Source organism: Neoarius graeffei, chromosome 9 (assembly GCF_027579695.1).
Source record: "Neoarius graeffei isolate fNeoGra1 chromosome 9, fNeoGra1.pri, whole genome shotgun sequence".
NCBI classification, from domain to species: Eukaryota; Metazoa; Chordata; class Actinopteri; order Siluriformes; family Ariidae; genus Neoarius; species Neoarius graeffei.
The window spans coordinates 62,329,990-62,352,684 of NC_083577.1; the positions used below are offsets into that span (position 1 = coordinate 62,329,990).

Below are 22,695 nucleotides of genomic sequence, written 5' to 3' on the forward strand. Positions count from 1 at the left end.
TCTGAAGGGCCACTGTGGGCTGGAATTGCTTTTCAGAGATAATGGTTGTAGGTGAAAGAGCCTGGTGGTGCAAACACTACAATGTGTACAGCTCTGTGTTTGTCCAGCAGGGCTGAGAGGAACCATATTGTAGGTTTCAACATTCAAACAATAGAGGCCTGTCAGATAAAATGTGCTTTTACGCGGCCAGGTTTAGAACAGTTTGAACTTGTGTGTCTGGTTACACACACGCACACACTTTTGTTCTTTATAATGGATTATGTAGATATAATTGTCCCACTGTAAATTGTTTTAGGCTTATCAGATAAATCACCCTCAGTAACAGATTTCAAGTAAAATTAAATGAATGGTTTATTTTTGTATAAAGCACTAAGTCAAGTGATAACATTGCAATAGAATTTTAAATTAAGATATAAAAACAGACTTTGAGTGCCAGTGATTGCAACACAATTAGTAGCATTCTAAAACAGTACAATACGGTATGTTTGATATTCCAAAAGCAAATAAAGTATAAATGTATTTACAAACCATTAAGATAAAACATTCTCAGATAAAATATAAAGAAGTACAAAATATAGGAGATATTAGGAATATTAAGAAAGTAGAATAAGCAAAAACTATATAATAGTTCTGCCATCTTTACTGCTAAAGATTAAGCAAAAAATGCCTATAAACTTTTTTTTTTCTTCTTTTGCATAGTACTTAGCTACAGAATTATGTAGTGCCAAGAAAGAGAAGAAGCAGAAAAAGTGCTAGTTGCTCTTAACAAGAGTCTTTTTAATGCGAGGGACAAGGAAGACAGTGCCATCTGATGTCTGCTGAAGGGAGTAGTCGTTAGGGGAGTAGGGCTTTCCCTGCTCATCCTTCAGCATGCTGAACACCTCCAGATACAACGAGCTGAGCTGCTGCTTCATCTCTCTTAGACTGCTGCTGTTTTTGCTCTTCTCCTTCATCAGACGCTCCTTCTCCTCCTTCAGCGAGTCCAGCTCGTACTCCAGGCCCATGATATTCTCCATCTTGCGCTTGCGACAATTTTGCGCTGCTACCTTGTTCTTGCCACGCCGGCGAATGTCACGCACAAGTGCGAGCTGTGCCTCGTTCAACTGGTGCTTGGCCATCATCTCGTTAAAGTCGTCCACTGGCAGGTTGATGATCACGTCCACAGGAAATGGGATCTGCAAGGCTCTTGCTCTCTCCTCGTCACGCGAGAGCCGTGCTTCCGAGTGCTTTTTCTGCTTGTCTTTGGTGAAGGGTTGCTTAGAGTATCCACTCGCCTCTGCCTGCTCAGTCTTCGGTTGTTTAACAGTCTCCTCCTGTGTCTGAGTTATTCCGGATTTTTCCAGAAGTGACTGTTGAGGGCTGTCACTCTGGAACAGCAGAGGAAACATCTCAGCATAATCAGATTCCATGCTCCCAGGGCCACTCTCCATCTCATCCATGTCTGAGTCACTGAATCCAACAGAGCCATCGCCATGCTGGGACTTTCCGGGAGAGCTTGTTTTCGGACTGGTATCAAGGGACACACCAGAATCTGAATCTGGGAATTCAGCCATGTCTTCAATTTTTTCTGTGCTGAAGTTTCCAGGAGACAGGCTATGCAGGTCCATAGGTTTGAGCAAAGGAGCATTTTGGAGCTCATCCAGCTGTCCATCTGTGTTTCCCCCTTCACAAGGAAGAGATGCACTGTTCACTTTAGCCTCCAGATCAGGGTAGAACATGTCGCAGAATTCATCTGGTCCAAAGCGTTCATTTATGTCTGGGGTTTTCATGCTCATCTGATTAACATTACTAAAAGCCCCGTCATACGTGTTCATGAATTCAGGAGAGCACATATCAACAGTGCCAGTGGTGACGTCACTTAGTTTAGGCAGATACTGGCTGTAGTTGGAATCCTGGACATTGGCGGGCTGGGCAGGGTTTACATATCCAGGCATATCCAGGATCTCCTGAATGTTCAGGCAGTGCTAAAATAAATAAATAAATAAATGCGTTACTTACGTAAATCACCCCTATTATTTTGTCTGTGAGAACAAAAACAAACTGTTAGCTTCTAGAAATGTTTGTTCGTTAGGAAGTGAGTCTATGTGGGCTTTGGCATAGAACACCAAAATTATTTCAGGTTAAAGCAGCATTTTAACCATGCTGATTGATATATACTACCGTTCAAAAGTTTGGGGTCACTTTGAAATGTCCTTATTTTTGAAAGAAAAGCACTGTTCTTTTCAACGAAGATCACTTTAAACTAATCAGAAATCCACTCTATACATTGCTAATGTGGTAAATGACTATTCTAGCTGCAAATGTCTGGTTTTTGGTGCAATATCTCCATAGGTGTATAGAGGCCCATTTCCAGCAACTCTCACTCCAGTGTTCTCATCTCATCTCATTATCTCTAGCCGCTTTATCCTTCTACAGGGTCGCAGGCAAGCTGGAGCCTATCCCAGCTGACTATGGGTGAAAGGCGGGGTACACCCTGGACAAGTCACCAGGTCATCACAGGGCTGACACATAGACACAGACAACCATTCACACTCACGGTCAATTTAGAGTCACCAGTTAACCTAACCTGCATGTCTTTGGACTGTGGGGGAAACCGGAGCACCCAGAGGAAACCCACGCGGACACGGGGAGAACATGCAAACTCCACACAGAAAGGCCCTTGCCGGCCCCGGGGCTCGAACCCAGGACCTTCTTGCTGTGAGGCGACAGCGCTAACCACTACACCACCGTGCCGCCCCTCCAGTGTTCTAATGGTACAATGTGTTTGCTCATTGCCTCAGAAGGCTAATGGATGATTAGAAAACCCTTGTACAATCATGTTAGCACAGCTGAAAACAGTTTAGCTCTTTAGAGAAGCTATAAAACTGACCTTCCTTTGAGCAGACTGAGTTTCTGGAGCATCACATTTGTGGGGTCGATTAAATGCTCAAAATGGCCAGAAAAATGTCTTGACTATATTTTCTATTCATTTTACAACTTATGGTGGTAAATAAAAGTGTGACTTTTCATGGAAAACACAAAATTGTCTGGGTGACCCCAAACTTTTGAACGGTAGTGTAGTTCTGTCAAATAGAGTCTCATCTCATTATCTCTAGCCGCTTTATCCTGTTCTACAGGGTCGCAGGCAAGCTGGAGCCTATCCCAGCTGACTACGGGCGAAAGGCGGGGTACACCCTGGACAAGTTGCCAGGTCATCACAGGGCTGACACATAGACACAGACAACCATTCACACTCACATTCACACCTACGGTCAATTTAGAGTCACCAGTTAACCTAACCTGCATGTCTTTGGACTGTGGGGGAAACCGGAGCACCCGGAGGAAACCCACGCGGACACGGGGAGAACATGCAAACTCCACACAGCAAGGCCCTTGCCGGCCACGGGGCTTGAACCCGGACCTTCTTGCTGTGAGGCGACAGCGCTAACCACTACACCACCGTGCCGCCCGTCAAATATAGTAAGACACAAAACAAAAACAAATGAAGCAAACATTCCTGCAGCGGCTAGTCAACAGTATGACTATAAAAGTGGGGTTATGTGGTTGCTTACAACTCCACAGTAGGTAGAAATTAGATCACGCAGGGATATACTAAATGGCGGATCTATGGCTCTCTCGTGACATGTAGCCAAACAGTAAGCTGAACTCCTCGTGTTGAAACCCAACTGCTACCACTTGTTTCTTTAGCCCTATTCAGACAACAAAGGTTTCACATGGGACCTGCGGTAATTTGGTCCTTTACAGGTGTAAAGGTATAATTACAGGGCCTGTAATTTTATTTTTGTCCAGATCAGTAATGTCTTCATATGTTTTTGTCCACATTCAGTTTACTAGTACTATCTGGACTGACAAACTGATGCTGCACTGGAATATATTTTAAACCACTAAATGCCATGTTAAGTCTTCTTAGCTTTTGTATCTAGAAAAGGATTTAGTACTTTGGCCAAATATTCCTACTTTACTCAAAAAACCCCAAAAAACTGTCCGTAATTGTTGACATTAGAAGTTTTGCAAGAGAACGAATCTACAGACTAAGTAATTTATAGCCATTTGGAGACAAGCGTTTCATCATAAAAGATGTTCAAACATTTTATTACAATCATCACCCTGAGAAACTAATAACGTCTGAATATGACTTTTTCTTAAGTCTCTGAAAATTTCCCATGAATGTGTGTGTGTGTTCTGAGTCATACTTGTAGATCCATCCAGGTCTGGTCCAGGGGTCCTGGCAGCAGGGGATTCTGGGTTAGCATGGGTATTTCTCCAGGCATCATGAGATGGGTGCTGTCTGTGCAGGGAGGAATGGAGGGATCCAGACAAGGAGCAGCAGGCTTTAAAAAAAAAAAAAAAAAAACCCAGGCCACAGAGTCAGACATATTCAATAACACATTCATTTTGGCATATAATTATAAAGTGACTCAGAATGCTAACATGACTTTATGATGAGCGTGTGTGATAATAAGAAGCTATAATCCTCGCTTACCTCTGCTGGCTCCACTAGAGGAAACGTCTCTGCCAGCAGCTGCATGCACTCGTCAAATGACATGGCGTCTCCATCCTCTTCTGTGAATGCCACATTCTGTATGCACAAGGCCGGCGGCATCAATATCAGACTGATTTCACACCCAGAGTAAGAAAGACATCATACCAACTGCTGATATCTCACACTCTTGTCTCTGCTCCATTTCCAATCAATAATTCAGCAGTGAAACGCTGTAGCATTAACACAGACCTAAATAAATATTACAGGAGGAGAGCTGTTATAGGGAGGTGTTTCTCTGAAGCTGCAAGCCATCTACTCTGAAACCTGAACCACCTGAGTTCCCGTAATTACACTATGGCAGCAGTAACCCAGCAACCAGGCAGCTGCACCCGACTGGGTTAACAGGAGGGTGGGGTTTTCCTAGAACTGAATGATGGGGTGGTTTGACGTGCATGTGTGTAGCAGCGTGCGATAAGGCAAAAATATCATATGATATTTGAAGGCATTTTCACACAAAAAAAACCCCACACACAACCAGTTAAAAGTTTGGACATACCTACTCAGTCATAGTTTTTTTCTGTATTTGGACCATTTTATACATTATAGAACAATACTGAAGACATCAAAACTATGAAATATATATATATAATTACACAGTTGCGTGAACATATGAAGTTTATCTTTAAGTGGTGAATGTATATTTCATGACTGAGCGAAGCGAATGAGTGAAACATTTTTCAACAGGAGAAGATAAACTTCATATCTTCGCGCGACCGTGTAATGTTCTTTATATTACATGGACACATCCACTAAAAAAAATATGCAAGTTAATCAAAAGAATTTTAATTTTGAACCGGTTCGCCATTTTGAAAATGCACGTCCAGTCAGCTGGAAAACACTGGGAGTGACGTCACTGGACTGAAGTATCAGGAATTATTATACATACAGGCCACTTTTTTCATGGAATAAAAACATGTATTATATTCCCTTCTAGTGGGTTTATTGATGGCATGCAATATTGTTATCGTATCGCTTACCCTACATATATTATGCCACTCTACCCAAAGGAGAATGAGCGTGCAATATTGTTATAATATTGCACGTTGTCAAGACAACACGACGTCACACGTCAGAACTCGTGCGAAGATCCAATGACAAAACTTTTCTGCTGCGCATGCGTGCAATCATTTCTTTGTCAGCCGGGTAAGAGACAAGACGAGGCTAATCCAGTGCTAGATTTAAGCACTAAATAAATAAACTGGAAACTGAAGACACACTGAACATCCGAAAGGCTACCAAAACTTTATTATATATTCTTTACACATATTTACAAGAGAAAAACATACCAACGGACATTGAAAAACTGGAAAAGAGACACGTCGGAGATGTAAAACTTCCGCACTAGTAAATGACTGTTTGTAAACAAACATGGCTATGAGGTTTGCTTCGTTAAAAGCGGAAGATTTTGAGAGAATTTTGGCTGCCAGGTCGCTCTGTTGTGTGTAGTTGTCTGTTGATTTTAAAAGTAACTAAGTAAATTATACAGGGAAAATAATAATAATAATAATAATTATAATAATAATAATATTTGGCTTGATTGAGCTAGCATTGGCCTGCGCTAACACTACGCTGGCTAGAAGGCAACTGGACTGCTGCGCTAACGGCACCAAGTCACAGGTAAGCTTGTGTTGGCCTTCGAGAATGCTGATATGAAGAGTGTGTATGTATAATAATAATAATAATAATAATAATAATATTGGCTGGCTTTTTTTCGTGGTCTGTCAGATATATTCCATTCAGCTAGCATGATATTGAACGAGCCGTTCAATATCATGCTAGCTGAATGGAATATATCTGATAGACCACGAAAAAAAGCCAGCCAATATTATTTAAATATGTCACTCAGATCCGCGATGTATTTTGTATGATAAATGCGAGTTTTTCAACATGAGAAGGTAAACTTCATATCTTCAAGCCAATATGTGGTGTTCTTTTTATTATATGGATACACTGACAAAAAGTGCCCAAATTTATGAAAACAATTCATCGATTTCCTCACGAGTGACATATAGAGAAATGTCACGGTTTTGAATCTGCACGTTCCAGATGTAACACGTATGAAAATTATGAGTGCTGTATTTCCCAGTAAAACGCTCGTGTCTCTGTAATATATGAAATTACGTGATAAACAAAAAAGTGTTTTTTAAAAAAAAAAGCTTCATATTTTAGATTCTTCAAAGTAGCCAGCGTTTACCTTGATGACGCTTTACGCACTATTGGCATTATCTTAACCACTTTCACGAGGTAGTCACCTGGAATGCGTTTCAATTAGCAGGTGTGTCTCGTCAAAAGCTAATTAGCGCAATTTCTCATCTTCGTAATGCGTGTGAGATCATAGAGTAAATAAAAAATATACAGTAAATAGCCCTATTCCACAACCGTAGTAATCCATATTAGGGCAGGAACCGCTCAACTAAGTAAAGAGAAACAACATCCATCATTACTTTAGCAGATGAAGTGTCTTTAATTAATAAAAATAAAGAAAAAACACTGCATTAGAAGGTGTGTCCAAACTTTTGACTGGTGCTGTATAGTGGGGTCCGAAATCTAGTTCTAGGTCCGTATTTAAATGTAAGTAAATTTGTGATGTTGACCGTGTTAACTACTTTCCATAAAAGGTCAGATTTTCCTCGTGCCCAATCTCTTTGATTGACTTGTGTTCAGAACATACACTGATGTATTTGATCTAAAATCGATCATAAGGTTGAACTAAAGAAGAAAGTTTGAAATAAGAATAAAATGTCTTGAATCTGGGCAAATTTATGTAATATTTCTTATGAAATTATCTCATCTCATTATCTCTAGCCTCTTTATCCTGTTCTACAGGGTCGCAGGCAAGCTGGAGCCTATCCCAGCTGACTACGGGCGAAAGGCGGGGTACACCCTGGACAAGTCGCCAGGTCATCACAGGGCTGACACATAGACACAGACAACCATTCACACTCACATTCACACCTACGGTCAATTTAGAGTCACCAGTTAACCTAACCTGCATGTCTTTGGGGGAAACCAGAGCACCCGGAGGAAACCCACGTGGACACGGGGAGAACATGCAAACTCCACACAGAAAGGCCCTCGCCGGCCACGGGGCTCGAACCCGGACTTTCTTGCTGTGAGGCGACAGCGCTAACCACTACACCACCGTGCCGCCCTTATGAAATTATTATAAAGCAAATATTAGATCTGTATACAAGATCTGTTTTAGATGCTTTTACACATTTCAAGCTTTAGCTTAAATTTATTGTTTGGTTTTATATTATATAATAAATTACAGTTTGGCTTATTGTAAGTTTAAGAAATACTAGATGGCCTTGACTACTGTATAATCAAGATACTTTCACCCGTTAAGATATTATGTATTGCACTGTGTCCAATCAGCTCTTTACTCCTATGAGTAACATTTGCTCAGCAAGTGTTACAAAAGTACTGCTGGTGTTATTGATATCTCAGAGAAGTATATGACCATATAGATATGTTATCGTTATTTCGCCCAACCCTACTTTTGTGTGCGTGTCTACCTGTGATGAAACCACGGCTTTGTTAGTTTGCATCAGAAGGTTATTTGAGGCTGTGTGCGCTTGTGAGTGTGTGTGTGTGTACCTGTGTGATTTCAGCAGGCACAGTGTTAGTCTGCGTTAGAGCGTTGTTGGTCGACGTGGGCCGAGGCACAAACTCTCCAGTCTCTTCATCGAGCTGTAGCTGGGCAAGAAGTGCCTTCTCCTGTTCCCTCACTTTCTGCTGTCTCTCCTCCTCCTCCAGCTCCTTCTGCCGCTGCAGCTGCACCTCCTTCTGTCTGTAGCTGAAGTCAAACACCTCTCTGCCTGCTCCCAGGTCTATATCCTGCCTCCACAGGATATCAATCAGATCCATATCCTACAAAGAAAGAGGGGGGGAGAGAAACAGCACCATTCAGCACCTTTCCACCACGCCCTGTGGCTCTCTGGGGATGTTTTTTTTTTTTTTTGCTATGCAGCAGTGAGCACACAGCTCAGCCGAGCCCAGCTCACAAATCTTATCATGAATGCATTGTAGAGGACACAGGCATGAACAATAGATGCTGGTCTCCTCTTTCTTCACATTACATCAATCCACCCACATTTTGCTAATCTTCAAAACTTAGTCTACAAAGAATTACAAACTGGGTGTGTTCTGTTCTGGCACCGCATTGAGGAAAACTGGGTTAATCTTGTCAGAGCAAGTTTACTATATAAACAACGCTGCCAGCAAGGGAAAATGCTTTTACTGCTGACCGTATTAAAAAAAACAAACAAACTGTATAACATGCTGGCACAATCTTCCTTAACGTCTTTTAACTCATGTACTAGCTGAATCTGTATGCTGAGCAAGCACAAGTTAAGTTACACTGTATGTCATGTAATTGTTGTGTACATGACCAGAGTGTTAAAACGGCAAAGACAGAAGGCCACTTGTGAGTCTGTTGTGTCCTTCTTATCAGAGTTTGTTGAGGTAACCTTGATATCAGTCTAAATAATGACCATGTCTCTCTCTGGCTAAAACATGCCAAGGACCTGCCTAGGGAGGAAAAAACAAAAAAAAACAAAACAGAACAAACCTACCAGCACATACGTACTATAGAATAAAACTTAGGTTTTAAAAGGCTGGAGGCTAAAATGGATTTTTATTAGCACCCTGGGCAGGGAAATATTTCATGTACGCATATACAGTATAGCAAAGGTACATACGCTGATTGGAGCTAAATGTCTAATGTTAGGCTACATCCACACGACAACGGCAACGAGATGTTATTTAAAAAAATATCGCGTCCACATGGGCAACGATCGGTAAAATATCAGGTCCATATGGCAACACAACGCTTGCTGAAAATGATGCAATACACATGCCACACCTCTAGGGGCACTGTAAGACGGTCCCTTCGGAGACACCAGAACAATAGAAGAAGTAAGGACGCATGCGCATAAACTATTATGCGCGAGACTTCATATTAGCCACTAAGTCAGAAAAATCTTTTCTTAAAATTACATTATAATGACCAAATACAATGAAAAGTATTTTTCCAGTCTCACCTGTGAAAGGTAATCCCATGTGAACTCGTTTGGTCGGTAAACCTGTTGGTACAGTTAAACGCAGCACATGAATGAGGCATCTTTATTCTCCGCTTTGACCTATCCAATATGGCGGCGAGGATGACGTATGATTCTATGCGGAAGGCGGCGTCTTTAATGGTCCGGAATAAATTGAATGCTACACGTTGATGGATTAATTTGTTCTTCTACGCCCTTTTTGAGGAATGTATTGTAGGACTTAAACCAACATCTGAAGAGGTGAGATCGCTCCTTTTTTTTCCCTATTTTTGCTGGCGGGATTGACTCTGCCCTAAGGGCTATTCTCTCTCTCTCTCTGCACCATTACACAATAAATATTCACAGTGAAAATATTTTGTAAGCGCGTTTCATGAACCAAGTTATAGGATTTGTTGACAACTCGCATCGAGTTCGTTACACTTCTACCCGGCGTGAAGCACTCACAGTCATGTGGTTGTGACGTCATCGTAAACAAATCCGTTCTACTCATCCAGACGACTTTGCAACGGCAACGTTGCCAGATCTTTCCACTCTGGAACCCGTTCTCAAAAGATTGCGTTTTGGGGCACCCAAAATGCCGGTGCTGTGTGGACGCCAGGCCGAAACGATAAACAATTGTATCAGATTCACCTGAATCCGTTGCCGTGTGGACAGGGCCTTAGTTAAGCTTCAGTGACTGGACAGAACCTCAAGGAAGACTAAATAATTAACCGAAGCGAGGCATAAGAAACATACGGCCTACAGTACCTTCAAATGTTACATATCACACAGTTGTGTGATAGAAATAAATGACTGAAAAGAGAGTTAATGAGAAACAAGTCTTCAAAAAGCTTGCTTTCTACATGTAATGGATGAAATCACACAGCTCTTAACAGCCCTAAGGTCAAGAATGTCCAAAGATAAACAGTTAGGCTTTCTCATTCTCCTCCCTCCATCTTTTCAGTCTCCAGCCTATTTACAAAAAGGAAATAGCGTAATCACTAGAGTATTGTGTAAAGTCTGTGTAGGTCAGAGAATGATGCAGTGGCATGTGACTCTGCCTGTTAAGGCTATAAAAAATGTACTTCCTTCATTTTCTGATCACAAGGCCTGCCACCCAGAAAAAAAAAAAAAAACAACAGGGACTATACAAAGCAGAAGTGGTTAAGAGGTTCTGGCCTAATTATATGGAAACAGCCATATTCTCACATGTGAGCAGGTGGAAGTGAAAATGTAAAAAGCTCTACGACACGTAGAGTCGCAAACTGAATCTGTATTGCTGAAATGAATTTGCATAGTATTTGTTGGTTTCAAAATCTTCATCTCATTATCTCTAGCCGCTTTATCCTTCTACAGGGTCGCAGGCAAGCTGGAACCTATCCCAGCTGACTATGGGCGAAAGGCGGGGTACACCCTGGACAAGTCGCCAGGTCATCACAGGGCTGACACATAGACACAGACAACCATTCACACTCACATTCACACCTACGGTCAATTTAGAGCCACCAGTTAACCTAACCTGCATGTCTTTGGACTGTGGGGGAAACCGGAGCACCCGGAGGAAACCCACGCGGACACGGGGAGAACATGCAAACTCCACACAGAAAGGCCCTCGCCGGCCCCGGGGCTCGAACCCAGGACCTTCTTGCTGTGAGGCGACAGCGCTAACCACTACACCACCGTGCCGCCGTTTCAAAATCTTAAAAACAGAAAAAATAAAGTATGTAGTGCAAATGAATCACAATTTGTGAAATGAAACACTTCAAAGCAAACCCAGTAGTTATAGAAATAAAGAAAACAGATAAACGTAGGTGTTAAATTCCAAATAACAGTTCTGGTCAGCAATGAGTGAGTGTGTGTGTGTGTGTGTGTGTGTGTGGGGGGGGGGGGTTATGGGCATGTTTTTATATCTTGGTCACCACAAGAACAAAAATGGTCAGATGTACCTATCTTTGTGGAGATGTCTTTGTGGTCCTCACCAACTTAAGATAAAACCATGCATACACATGCAAAAGTGTTTGTTTGTTTAATAAAAAAGAGACAAACTCGTGTGTGTGTGTGTGTGTGTGTCTTTGTCAGCACTGAACTCAATAATTTCTGGGTTATATTAAAGCCATCCCAGCACCTTTTGCACCACAGACATTAACTGGCAGTTACATCAGCAATGCGAGTTTTCTATGTATCATTAATCTGCTCGAGCAGATACACTTTCCAGGCCCAGATTATAGCCACGGAAGGGTGGAGGGAGGACGGGTGTGATGAAATATCTAAACCAGAACTCAACGGATACGTCTAACAAGATACCTAAGTTGACCTCTTACACGCATACCGTACAAATCTCTCTTTCTCTCTGTTTAATGGACACAATGGATGGAAGTATTAGTTTGTTTGACTTGGATGTCTTTACAGGTGGGAGTGTTTCTGTAGGAGTATTTCATACTTTCATAACTTGTCACGGTGTCAGAGGTGAACGGCAATGCTGTGGAGAACAGGGTTGTGAGTACGTCACTAAAATGTAGGGTAAGGATGGTTAAATGCCAAGGTTAATTATCTACCCAAGAGCCAATTTGCCATTCAACACTTCCTTTGATTCATACGGTACCAAGCCTAGAGGCAAGTGCTGAAACTCAATAACTTTATATCATCAAAATCTCTGAAGATTAAATTATGTTTGTATATGATGCACTTGCCCTTATAAAGTTAATGCCAGCTCTGGTATGCTAATAAGCTAACCTGCTCAGCAACCTACAAGCAGCTTTTAAGACATACATTTCCAGAAGCTGTATGTTATTGGCCAAAATAGGTTTACCTATTAACCATGTGTGCTAAGATCCAGCTTAATGCCCCCATCGAGATTTTTGCTTCCACAGGGCACAGGACTGTACCTAATTAGGGTTCAATCAGAAGCGACAATTGCTGAATACTTTTCCACCTTTTTTTTTTGTGAAAATTATGAATGTGTAAAGCAGGGGTGTCCAAACTGATCCGTAAAGGGCCGTGTGGCTGCAGGTTTTCATTCCAGCCATGCAGCAGCACACCTAATTTGGCTTATTCAGTCAACTGACACACCCACCCTTTTATTAAGGGTGGGTGTGGCTGCAAGTATTTGACTGTGTGAAGACAGTTCAGTTGATTGAATGAGCCAAGTCAGGTGTGCTGCTGCATGGCTGGAATGAAAACCTGCAGCCACACGGCCCTTTACGGATCAGTTTGGACACCCCTGGTGTAAAGTATCTCAAAAAATGTCTGGCATAACATCATGATGAGCTTGACGGCGAGTACCCTGGCCACACTAGACCCAGGTGCCTTTTGGAGAATATGAACTAGAGGTTATTCACACAGGTCAAACCTTAATAATAATAATAATAATACTACATCTGTTTTGTATAGCGCTTTTCATGGTACTCAAAGACGCTTTACAGGAAGTTCAAACATACACACACACAATCACACACACACAGATACAGACAATAGATAAACAGTAGACAAAGAAAGAAAAAAAATAAATAAATAAAAAGTAAAAAGTCCACCAAGTAGGGGTCAGGATGTAATTCCCGCAGTGTAGCAGCCACAGTCCCACCAAAAGGCGCACGAAAACAAGTCCCACATCTCCAGCACTGCCGCCGTGACACCGTCAGCAACATCGCTCAAACACCACGCCATGGATCCACAAAGCGAGCAGAGAAGCTCCGCCACGCAGAGCGCTGGTGTGTCCCAAACCGCCTGCACAGCCGCCGCGACACCACCGAGCAACATCGCTCGGAACATCACGCCAAGCGTTAAAGCACAGAGCGCTGGACAACCATGAAGTAAAATGAGCAACGAGCTCAATGCAGTCCACAGCTGGGAGCACAGGCATCGCCCATGGCGAACCAAGGCCTGGAGGGAACCGACGCCCAAAACTAGGTCCGGAGCTACACCACAACCGGTGGAGAAAACACTCAAACAAACATCAAACTACACAAACATACAGAAAAAAAATAGAAAAAAAAAAAAACCTGTATATATCTCATGATGTACAAAGTATATACACAATGCACTTTCAGGAAATAATCATTTGAACAACAGAGAGTGTGTATGCAATGCTTCACTGCCCCAAAGTATAAAAAAAAAACTTACCGAACTTCGATTTGTTGTCTAGATCCTATGGAAGCTTGTAGAATGACATTTGTGCCATGTTTCTCAATTTTTAAAATGGAGCAAAATTTGACATTTACATTTCAAATACTTTAAAATTTACTTTAATTGACTAATTTACTTTATGATTAGTAAAGTACTTTATTAATTTACTTGTGAATACTGTTCATTCCTAAAATTCCTTCTGACCACAACTAATAGTAAATGTTTTTAATGAATTTTTTTAACTCCACATTGTACATAGCTACCTTTAATAACTACTATATTACAAAAATATTATTTTCTGGACATGTAATGACAAAATCCTCAAACATTAACTATATTTAGTGCTGAGCGTATCATATCATAGCTAATGTAAAGTACGTATTTTGTGACTGATGCATGTAATGATTTGACCTGTGACTTGTCTTTCTTGCGTTGTCGGTCGACAGGTTTATTATAACTTCTGGAATTAGGTTTCGTTGTTTATATCTCGGTCACATTTGTATAATGCAGGGGTGTATAATTTGTGTCCACCACAAATCCATCACAGTTTTGGGATTTCTCTGCTCAAAAACATCTGATTTAACTCACCAGTTAATTACCAGGTTCTGTACGGTAAGTGTATGAGAGCGCACACAATCATCTCACTGTGCTGAATTCCAGCACTGGTATAAGGTGTTCATTACTACATTTGAAATGTATGCGCTTTCTCGGACTAAAAAAGGATGTAGAATTGCACAATCGAGGCGTGTTTCAGATAAAGATGAGTGCTTAAATATCATTTCCTTATTCATTCATTTACTCATTTAGAGTAACCGGTTTTCCTGGTCAGGGTCACACTGCACCCTGGGCTTCTCATTTCATCTCATTATCTCTAGCTGCTTTATCCTGTTCTACAGGGTCGCAGGCAAGCTGGAGCCTATCCCAGCTGACTATGGGCGAGAGGCGGGGTACACCCTGGACAAGTCGCCAGGTCATCACAGGGCTGACACATAGACACAGACAACCATTCACACCTACGGTCAATTTAAAGTCACCAGTTAACCTAACCTGCATGTCTTTGGACTGTGGGGGAAACCGGAGCACCCAGAGGAAACCCACGCGGACACGGGGAGAACATGCAAACTCCGCACAGAAAGGCCCTCGCCGGCCACGGGGCTCGAACCCGGACCCTCTTGCTGTGAGGCGACAGCGCTAACCACTACACCACCGTGCCGCCCGGGTCCAACACTGTACCTTAAAATATTTTAAAGGTATACTATACTCACATTTTTAGGTAAAAGATATATGCTAAAGGTACAAAAGATCTCCCCATGGTGGCTCCACTCCAGTAACAATGAAAAGTACCTTTAGTTCTCAGTGTAGATGGGACACCAGTTCAGAACAGGGCACCATGCGTACATACATTCACACGCTCATTCACTCATCCTGGGGTCAATTTCTCATAGCCAAGCCACCTACCGGCATGTTTTTGGGAGGTAGGTGGAAACCCACACAAACACAAGGAAAACAGGCACGTAAACCGAACTCAAGAACATATTATCACTTCCTCTTCTTTGAAAATAAGGGAACTGAAAGAGTTCAGTTGTTTTGCTGTCTAAAACAGCATTTTCTATTTTACAGAGATGACGGATCTGCTTGCTGAACCTGTTTATTGTTAAACACCTCTATTGTCCCAGAGTAAAAGTTAGAACAGAGACTGAGAGGTGAACAGTGTCCTAATTACAATCTAACCTTACATTATTGGCACTATTCAAATACTGCAGTGACATGAAATCAGATCTGCTTTAACACAGATACACCACTTATCCACTGAGAATCACAGGTGAGCTGGGGCCAATCCCAGCTGATAGTAGGTGAGAGGTGGTGTAGAGGTTAGCACTGTTGCCTCACAGCAAGAAGGTTCTGGGTTTGAGCCCAGTGGCCAGTGGGGGCCTTTATGTGTGGAGTTTGTATGTTCTCCCCATGTCTGCGTGGGTTTCCTCTCACAGTCCAAAGACATGTAGTTAGACTGATCTAAATTGCCTATAGGTGTGACTGTGTGCAGAAATGGTTGCTTCCCAAGCCCAGAAATAGGAGGGTCATGGCAGGAAGGGCATCCGGTGTAAAATCATGCTCCAATTAATATGACATGTGGATCAATCTGGTCCATATGGACCCTGACCTACGGTAGCAACAGTGTTGGACAAGGAGGAAGAAGAAGGTTAGATGAGGAAAATCTAGCCAATCTATCACAGGACTAACACAGCGAGATATCCATCCATCATCTGTAGCCGCTTATCCTGTACAGGGTCGCAGTCAAGCTGGAGCCTATCCCACCTGACTATGGGCGAGAGGCGGGGTACACCCTGGACAAGTCGCACAGAGACAAACAACCATTCACACTCACATTCACACCTACGGTCAATTTAGAGCCACCAATTAGCCTAACCTGCATGTCTTTGGACTGTGGGGGAAACCGGAGCACCCGGAGGAAACCCACAAGGAGAACATGCAAACTCCACACAGAAAGGCCCTCGTCGGCTGCTGCGCTCGAACCCAGGACCTTCTTGCTGTGAAGCGACAGTGCTAAACAGAGGAAACTGGAGCACCTGGAGGAAATCTGTGCAGGCATGGTGAGAACACTCAAACTCCCTACATAAAGGCTCCAAGTTGACAGGCAGGTTCAAACCCAGCACCTGCTTGCTATGAGGTGACAGTGCTACCCGCTGCACCACCCCACATATATTCTTCTTCAGTGCAAGAAGAAAAAGAAAGTGACAATATTTTAAAAATAATCCATATGAAACTGTTTCATATGGAATATTTTTTAAATAATGTCACCTTCTTCTTCTTCTTGGACTGAGGCCACGCCCATCGAGGTGTCAATCCTGTTCAGGATTTTGCGGTTAATGTTTGTTGTACAATCCCGATTCCAAAAAAGTTGGGACAAAGTACAAATTGTACATAAAAACAGAATGTGATAATTTACAAATCTCAAAAACTGATATTGTATTCACAGTAGAACATAGACAACATATCAAATGTCGAAAGTGAGACATTTTGAAATTTCATGCCAAATATTGGCTCATTTGAAATTTCATGACAGCAACACATCTCAAAAAAGTTGGGACAGGGGCAATAAGAGGCTGAAAAAGTTAAAGGTACAAAAAAGGAACAGCTGGAGGACCAAATTGCAACTCATTAGGTCAATTGGCAACAGGTCATTAACATGACTGGGTATAAAAAGAGCATCTTGGAGTGGCAGCGGCTCTCAGAAGTAAAGATGGGAAGAGGATCACCAATCCCCCTAATTCTGCGCCGACAAATAGTGGAGCAATATCAGAAAGGAGTTTGACAGTGTAAAATTGCAAAGAGTTTGAACATATCATCATCTACAGTGCATAATATCATCAAAAGATTCAGAGAATCTGGAAGAATCTCTGTGCGTAAGGGTCAAGGCCGGAAAACCATACTGGGTGCCCGTGATCTTCGGGCCCTTAGACGGCACTGCATCACATACAGGCATGCTTCTGTATTGGAAATCACAAAATGGGCTCAGGAATATTTCCAGAGAACATTATCTGTGAACACAATTCACCGTGCCATCCGCCGTTGCCAGCTAAACTCTATAGTTCAAAGAAGAAGCCATATCTAAACAAGATCCAGAAGCGCAGACGTCTTCTCTGGGCCAAGGCTCATTTAAAATGGACTGTGGCAAAGTGGAAAACTGTTCTGTGGTCAGACGAATCAAAATTTGAAGTTCTTTATGGAAATCAGGGACACCGTGTCATTCGGACTAAAGAGGAGAAGGACGACCCAAGTTGTTATCAGCGCTCAGTTCAGAAGCCTGCATCTCTGATGGTATGGGGTTGCATTAGTGCGTGTGGCATGGGCAGCTTACACATCTGGAAAGACACCATCAATGCTGAAAGGTATATCCAGGTTCTAGAGCAACATATGCTCCCATCCAGACGACGTCTCTTTCAGGGAAGACCTTGCATTTTCCAACATGACAATGCCAAACCACATACTGCATCAATTACAGCATCATGGCTGCGTAGAAGAAGGGTCCGGGTACTGAACTGGCCAGCCTGCAGTCCAGATCTTTCACCCACAGAAAACATTTGGCGCATCATAAAACGGAAGATACGACAAAAAAGACCTAAGACAGTTGAGCAACTAGAATCCTACATTAGACAAGAATGGGTTAACATTCCTATCCCTAAACTTGAGCAACTTGTCTCCTCAGTCCCCAGACGTTTACAGACTGTTGTAAAGAGAAAAGGGGATGTCTCACTGTGGTAAACATGGCCTTGTCCCAACTTTGAGATGTGTTGTCATGAAATTTAAAATCACCTAATTTTTCTCTTTAAATGATACATTTTCTCAGTTTAAACATTTGATATGTCATCTATGTTCTATTCTGAATAAAATATGGAATTTTGAAACTTCCACATCATTGCATTCCGTTTTTATTTACAATTTGTACTTTGTCCCAACTTTTTTGGAATTGGGGTTGTATATTGGATTCAGATTGTTGAAAATGAATCCTGTACTAGTCTATCGTGTATTGTATAACAGCTGTAGTACGTTAGCATAAAGCGATCTGGACATGTTTTGTTTGCTTTATCTGTAACCGCTTATCCTGTGCGGGGTCGCAGGGGGCAAGCTGGAGCCTATCCCAGCTGACCATGGGCGAGAGGCGGGGTACACCCTGGACAAGTCGCCAGCTCATCGCGGGGCTGACACACACACACAGCCATTCACACTCACGGTCAATTTAGAGCCACCAATTAACCTAACCTGCATATCTTTGGACTGTGGCAGGAAACCCACGCAGACATGGGGAGAACATGCAAACTCCACACAGAAAGGCCCTCGTCGGCTGCTGGGCTCGAACCCAGGACCTTCCTGCTGTGAGGCGACAGTGCTAAACAGAGGAAACTGGAGCAAATCTGTGCAGGCACAGTGAGAACACTCAAACTCCCTACATAAAAGCTCCAAGTTGACCGGCAGGTTCGTACCCCGCACCTGCTTGCTATTAGGCGACAGTGTTACCCGCTGCACCATCCATCCATTATCTGTAGCCGCTTATCCTGTCCTACAGGGTCGCAGGCAAGCTGGAGCCTATCCCAGCTGACTATGTGTGAGAGGCGGAGTACACCCTGGACAAGTCGCCAGGTTATTGCAGGGCTGACACACAGACTAACAACCGTTCACACCTATCTTTGGACTGTAGGGGAAACCGGAGCACCCGGAGGAAACCCACGCAGACACGGGGAGGCCCCTGTCAGCCACTGGGCTCGAACCCAGAACCTTCTTGCTGTGAGGCGACAGTGCTAACCACTACACCAGCCCACATATATTCTTTTTCAGTGCAAGATTAATCAGTTTCATATGGATTATTTTTTAAAGAATGTCACCTTCTTTTTGCCCATCGAGGTGTCAATCCTCATCTCATCTCATCTCATCTCATTATTTCTAGCCGCTTTATCCTTCTACAGGGTCGCAGGCAAGCTGGAGCCTATCCCAGCTGACTATGTGTGAGAGGCGGAGTACACCCTGGACAAGTTGTCAGGTTATCGCAGGGCTGACACACAGACTAACAACCGTTCACACCTATCTTTGGACTGTAGGGGAAACCGGAGCACCCGGAGGAAACCCACGCAGACACGGGGAGGCCCCTGTCGGCCACTGGGCTCGAACCCAAAACCTTCTTGCTGTGAGGCGACGGTGTTAACCACTACACCAGCCCACATATATTCTTCTTCAGTGCAAGATTAATCAGTTTCATATGGATTATTTTTTAAAGAATGTCACCTTCTTTTTGCCCATTGAGGTGTCAATCCTCATCTCATTATTTCTAGCCGCTTTATCCTTCTACAGGGTTGCAGGCAAGCTGGAGCCTATCCCAGCTGACTAGGGGAGAAAGGTGGGGTACACCCTGGACAAGTCGCCAGGTCATCACAGGGCTGACACATAGACACAGACAACCATTCACACCTACGGTCAATTTAGAGTCACCAGTTAACCTAACCTGCATGTCTTTGGACTGTGGGGGAAACCGGAGCACCCGGAGGAAACCCACGCAGACACGGGGAGAACATGCAAACTCCGCACAGAAAGGCCCTCACCGGCCACGGGGCTCGAACCCGGACCTTCTTGCTGTGAGGCGACAGCGCTAACCACTACACCAGCCCACTTCTTCAGTGCAAGATTAATCAGTTTCATATGGATTATTTTTTAAAGAATGCCACCTTCTTTTTGCCCATCGAGGTGTCAATCCTGTTCAGGATTTTGCGGTTAATTTTTATTGTGTATTGGATTCATCTCATCTCATCTCATTATCTCTAGCCGCTTTATCCTGTCTTACAGGGTCGCAGGCAAGCTGGAGCCTATCCCAGCTGACTACGGGTGAAAGGCGGGGTACACCCTGGACAAGTCGCCAGGTCATCACAGGGCTGACACATAGACACAGACAACCATTCACACCTACGGTCAATTTAGAGTCACCAGTTAACCTAACCTGCATGTCTTTGGACTGTGGGGGAAACCGGAGCACCCGGAGGAAACCCACGCAGACACGGGGAGAACATGCAAACTCCGCACAGAAAGGCCCTCACCGGCCACGGGGCTCGAACCCGGACCTTCTTGCTGTGAGGCGACAGCGCTAACCACTACACCAGCCCACTTCTTCAGTGCAAGATTAATCAGTTTCATATGGATTATTTTTTAAAGAATGCCACCTTCTTTTTGCCCATCGAGGTGTCAATCCTGTTCAGGATTTTGCGGTTAATTTTTATTGTGTATTGGATTCATCTCATCTCATCTCATTATCTCTAGCCGCTTTATCCTGTCTTACAGGGTCGCAGGCAAGCTGGAGCCTATCCCAGCTGACTACGGGTGAAAGGCGGGGTACACCCTGGACAAGTCGCCAGGTCATCACAGGGCTGACACATAGACACAGACAACCATTCACACCTACGGTCAATTTAGAGTCACCAGTTAACCTAACCTGCATGTCTTTGGACTGTGGGGGAAACCGGAGCACCCGGAGGAAACCCACGTGGACACGGGGAGAACATGCAAACTCCGCACAGAAAGGCCCTCGCCAGCCACGGGGCTCGAACCCGGACCTTCTTGCTGTGAGGCGACAGTGCTAACCACTACACCAGCCCACTTCTTCAGTGCAAGATTAATCAGTTTCATATGGATTATTTTTTAAAGAATGCCACCTTCTTTTTGCCCATCGAGGTGTCAATCCGTTAATGTTTGTTGTGTATTGGATTCAGCTTGCTGAAAATTAATCTATTGTATAACACCTGTAGTACGTCAGCATAAAGCGATCTGGACAAGACCGGTCTGCAAAACAGCGCCTCCTCTGATTGTGCAACACCAAGTGCAGAGCAAAGGCGAGAACACAAGCAGCTGATAGCGCGAGCTGGCACGCGGTGGGGCTGAGTGAAGGGGCATGGAGAGATAAACTGAAACAAAATAACAACCGCGGCTTCTGATCTTACACACTCACGTGACAATAAAGAAGGGTTATGGCAGGCTAATGCAGGATATCTGGTGTTTAATTCCGGGACTGTGTTTGGCTGTACGGCCCAGCTTCAATGACTTGGCAGAATTTTCTTCAAGAAGCGCAATCTCAGAAACAACACAGGAAACACCGCTGAGAGCCACTACAAACTGATCATGATTTCCTCGTCAAGTTAGTTTTTTTTTTTTTAAATGATGATATTCCGTAAACACGACTGAGCTGAGACTGATATTACTTTCAGGCTAAAACCACAGCAGTGTCTGTCTGTCTGAGCGTCTGTCTGTCGGTCTGTGTGATGTTCAGCGCGAGCTCAAAATCAAAAGTTCCCATCATCACACCCTTTATACGGTACAGTTCGCTCCACTGAAGGAAACTGTTATCCTGAATCAAAGTTAGAATTTTTTTTTGGACATACAAAATACACAAGACAAACAAACTGTCATCTCGAAATATTAAGAAAATATTTACCTGTTGGCTTGGGTGCACTTTAGGTAACTCAATCTCCATCATTTTGATGAAATTTAGGCTACTGTCTGCCTTTCCGAAGTAACTCCTACTGTGTAGACACTCTATTTCTTTCTTTTTTTTAATGAAATACAAATAAAACCCTAAAATAACCTTCGACGCGCTACCAAACGATGATGACGGAAATACAGTCAGTGGAGTTATGAAAATCTCCGGGAAGCCCCAGGCATTTGATGGACCTGCCCCGAACCGCCAACAGCCAATCAGAATCCCGGTTTGGACTGAAACAGGATCCGCCCACTTTCTACCTTCATACGCAATCAGGACACGACTTCCGACTGGGGCTTTTTGCTCTGCGACCAGAGACGTGTGCAAACTATTTTCTGAATTGAATTGTCCAATGGCTATGCTGTAAATGTGATTTAAATGTTAAAATTTTTTGTAAATGCTTCCAGGTCTGTGCTGAAGAAGTCTACCAAACCTGAAGAACAACCTTCGGACAGGGTTATTTATTATAGGATTACTGAATTACTCTGATATATATATATATATATATATGCGCTTAAATATTATATAATAGAAAATGAGCAGTAGGGCAAAGGCTCCACTAGACTGAAAATGTATCACCAGCATGTCAGACATTATTGCAAATTATTCAGGAGCCAGTAAAATGAAATTGAAATTTGGACTCTGGCGGCAAGGTCGTGTAGTGGTTAAGCGCTGTCGCCTCATAGCAAGAAGGTTCTGGGTTTGCGTCCAGGGGACGATAGGGGCCTTTCTGTGTGGAGTTTGCATGTTTTCCCCGTGTCTGCATGGGTTTCTTCTGGGTGCTCCGTTTTCCCCCCACAGCCATACAGGTTAGGCTAATTGGTGGTTCTGGGTTCAAGTCCAGTGGCCGATGGGGGCCTTTCTGTGTGGAGTTTGCATGTTTTCCCCGTGTCTGCATGGGTTTCCTCCAGGTGCTCCAGTTTCTCCCGCAGTCCAAAGACATACAGGTTAAG

At 43.3% G+C, this 22,695-nt stretch overlaps 1 protein-coding gene across 1 annotated transcript; it reads right to left on the reverse strand.

The window, feature by feature from the left end:
- Positions 1-333: 333 nt before the first annotated feature.
- On the reverse strand, positions 334-21,904 carry nfe2l2a (nfe2 like bZIP transcription factor 2a). Its single transcript, XM_060930047.1, has 5 exons — positions 21,698-21,904; positions 8,144-8,416; positions 4,484-4,579; positions 4,194-4,331; positions 334-1,964 (listed from the first exon to the last, which is right to left on the reverse strand). The coding sequence occupies exons 1-5, from the start codon at positions 21,737-21,739 to the stop codon at positions 753-755; spliced, it is 1,761 nt and encodes a 586-aa protein (XP_060786030.1). The 5' UTR covers positions 21,740-21,904; the 3' UTR covers positions 334-752.
- Positions 21,905-22,695: the final 791 nt, after the last annotated feature.

Excerpts from the sequence above, each read along its gene's own strand:
- nfe2l2a (XM_060930047.1), bottom strand. The coding sequence starts at position 21,739 with ATGATGGAGATTGAGTTACCTAAAGTGCACCCAAGCCAACAG. Across the intron at positions 4,580-8,143 it reads TGCCTGCTGAAATCACACAG|AATGTGGCATTCACAGAAGA; the intron begins GTACACACACAC and ends TTGTGCATACAG. Across the intron at positions 1,965-4,193 it reads AGACCTGGATGGATCTACAA|CACTGCCTGAACATTCAGGA; the intron begins GTATGACTCAGA and ends TATTTATTTTAG.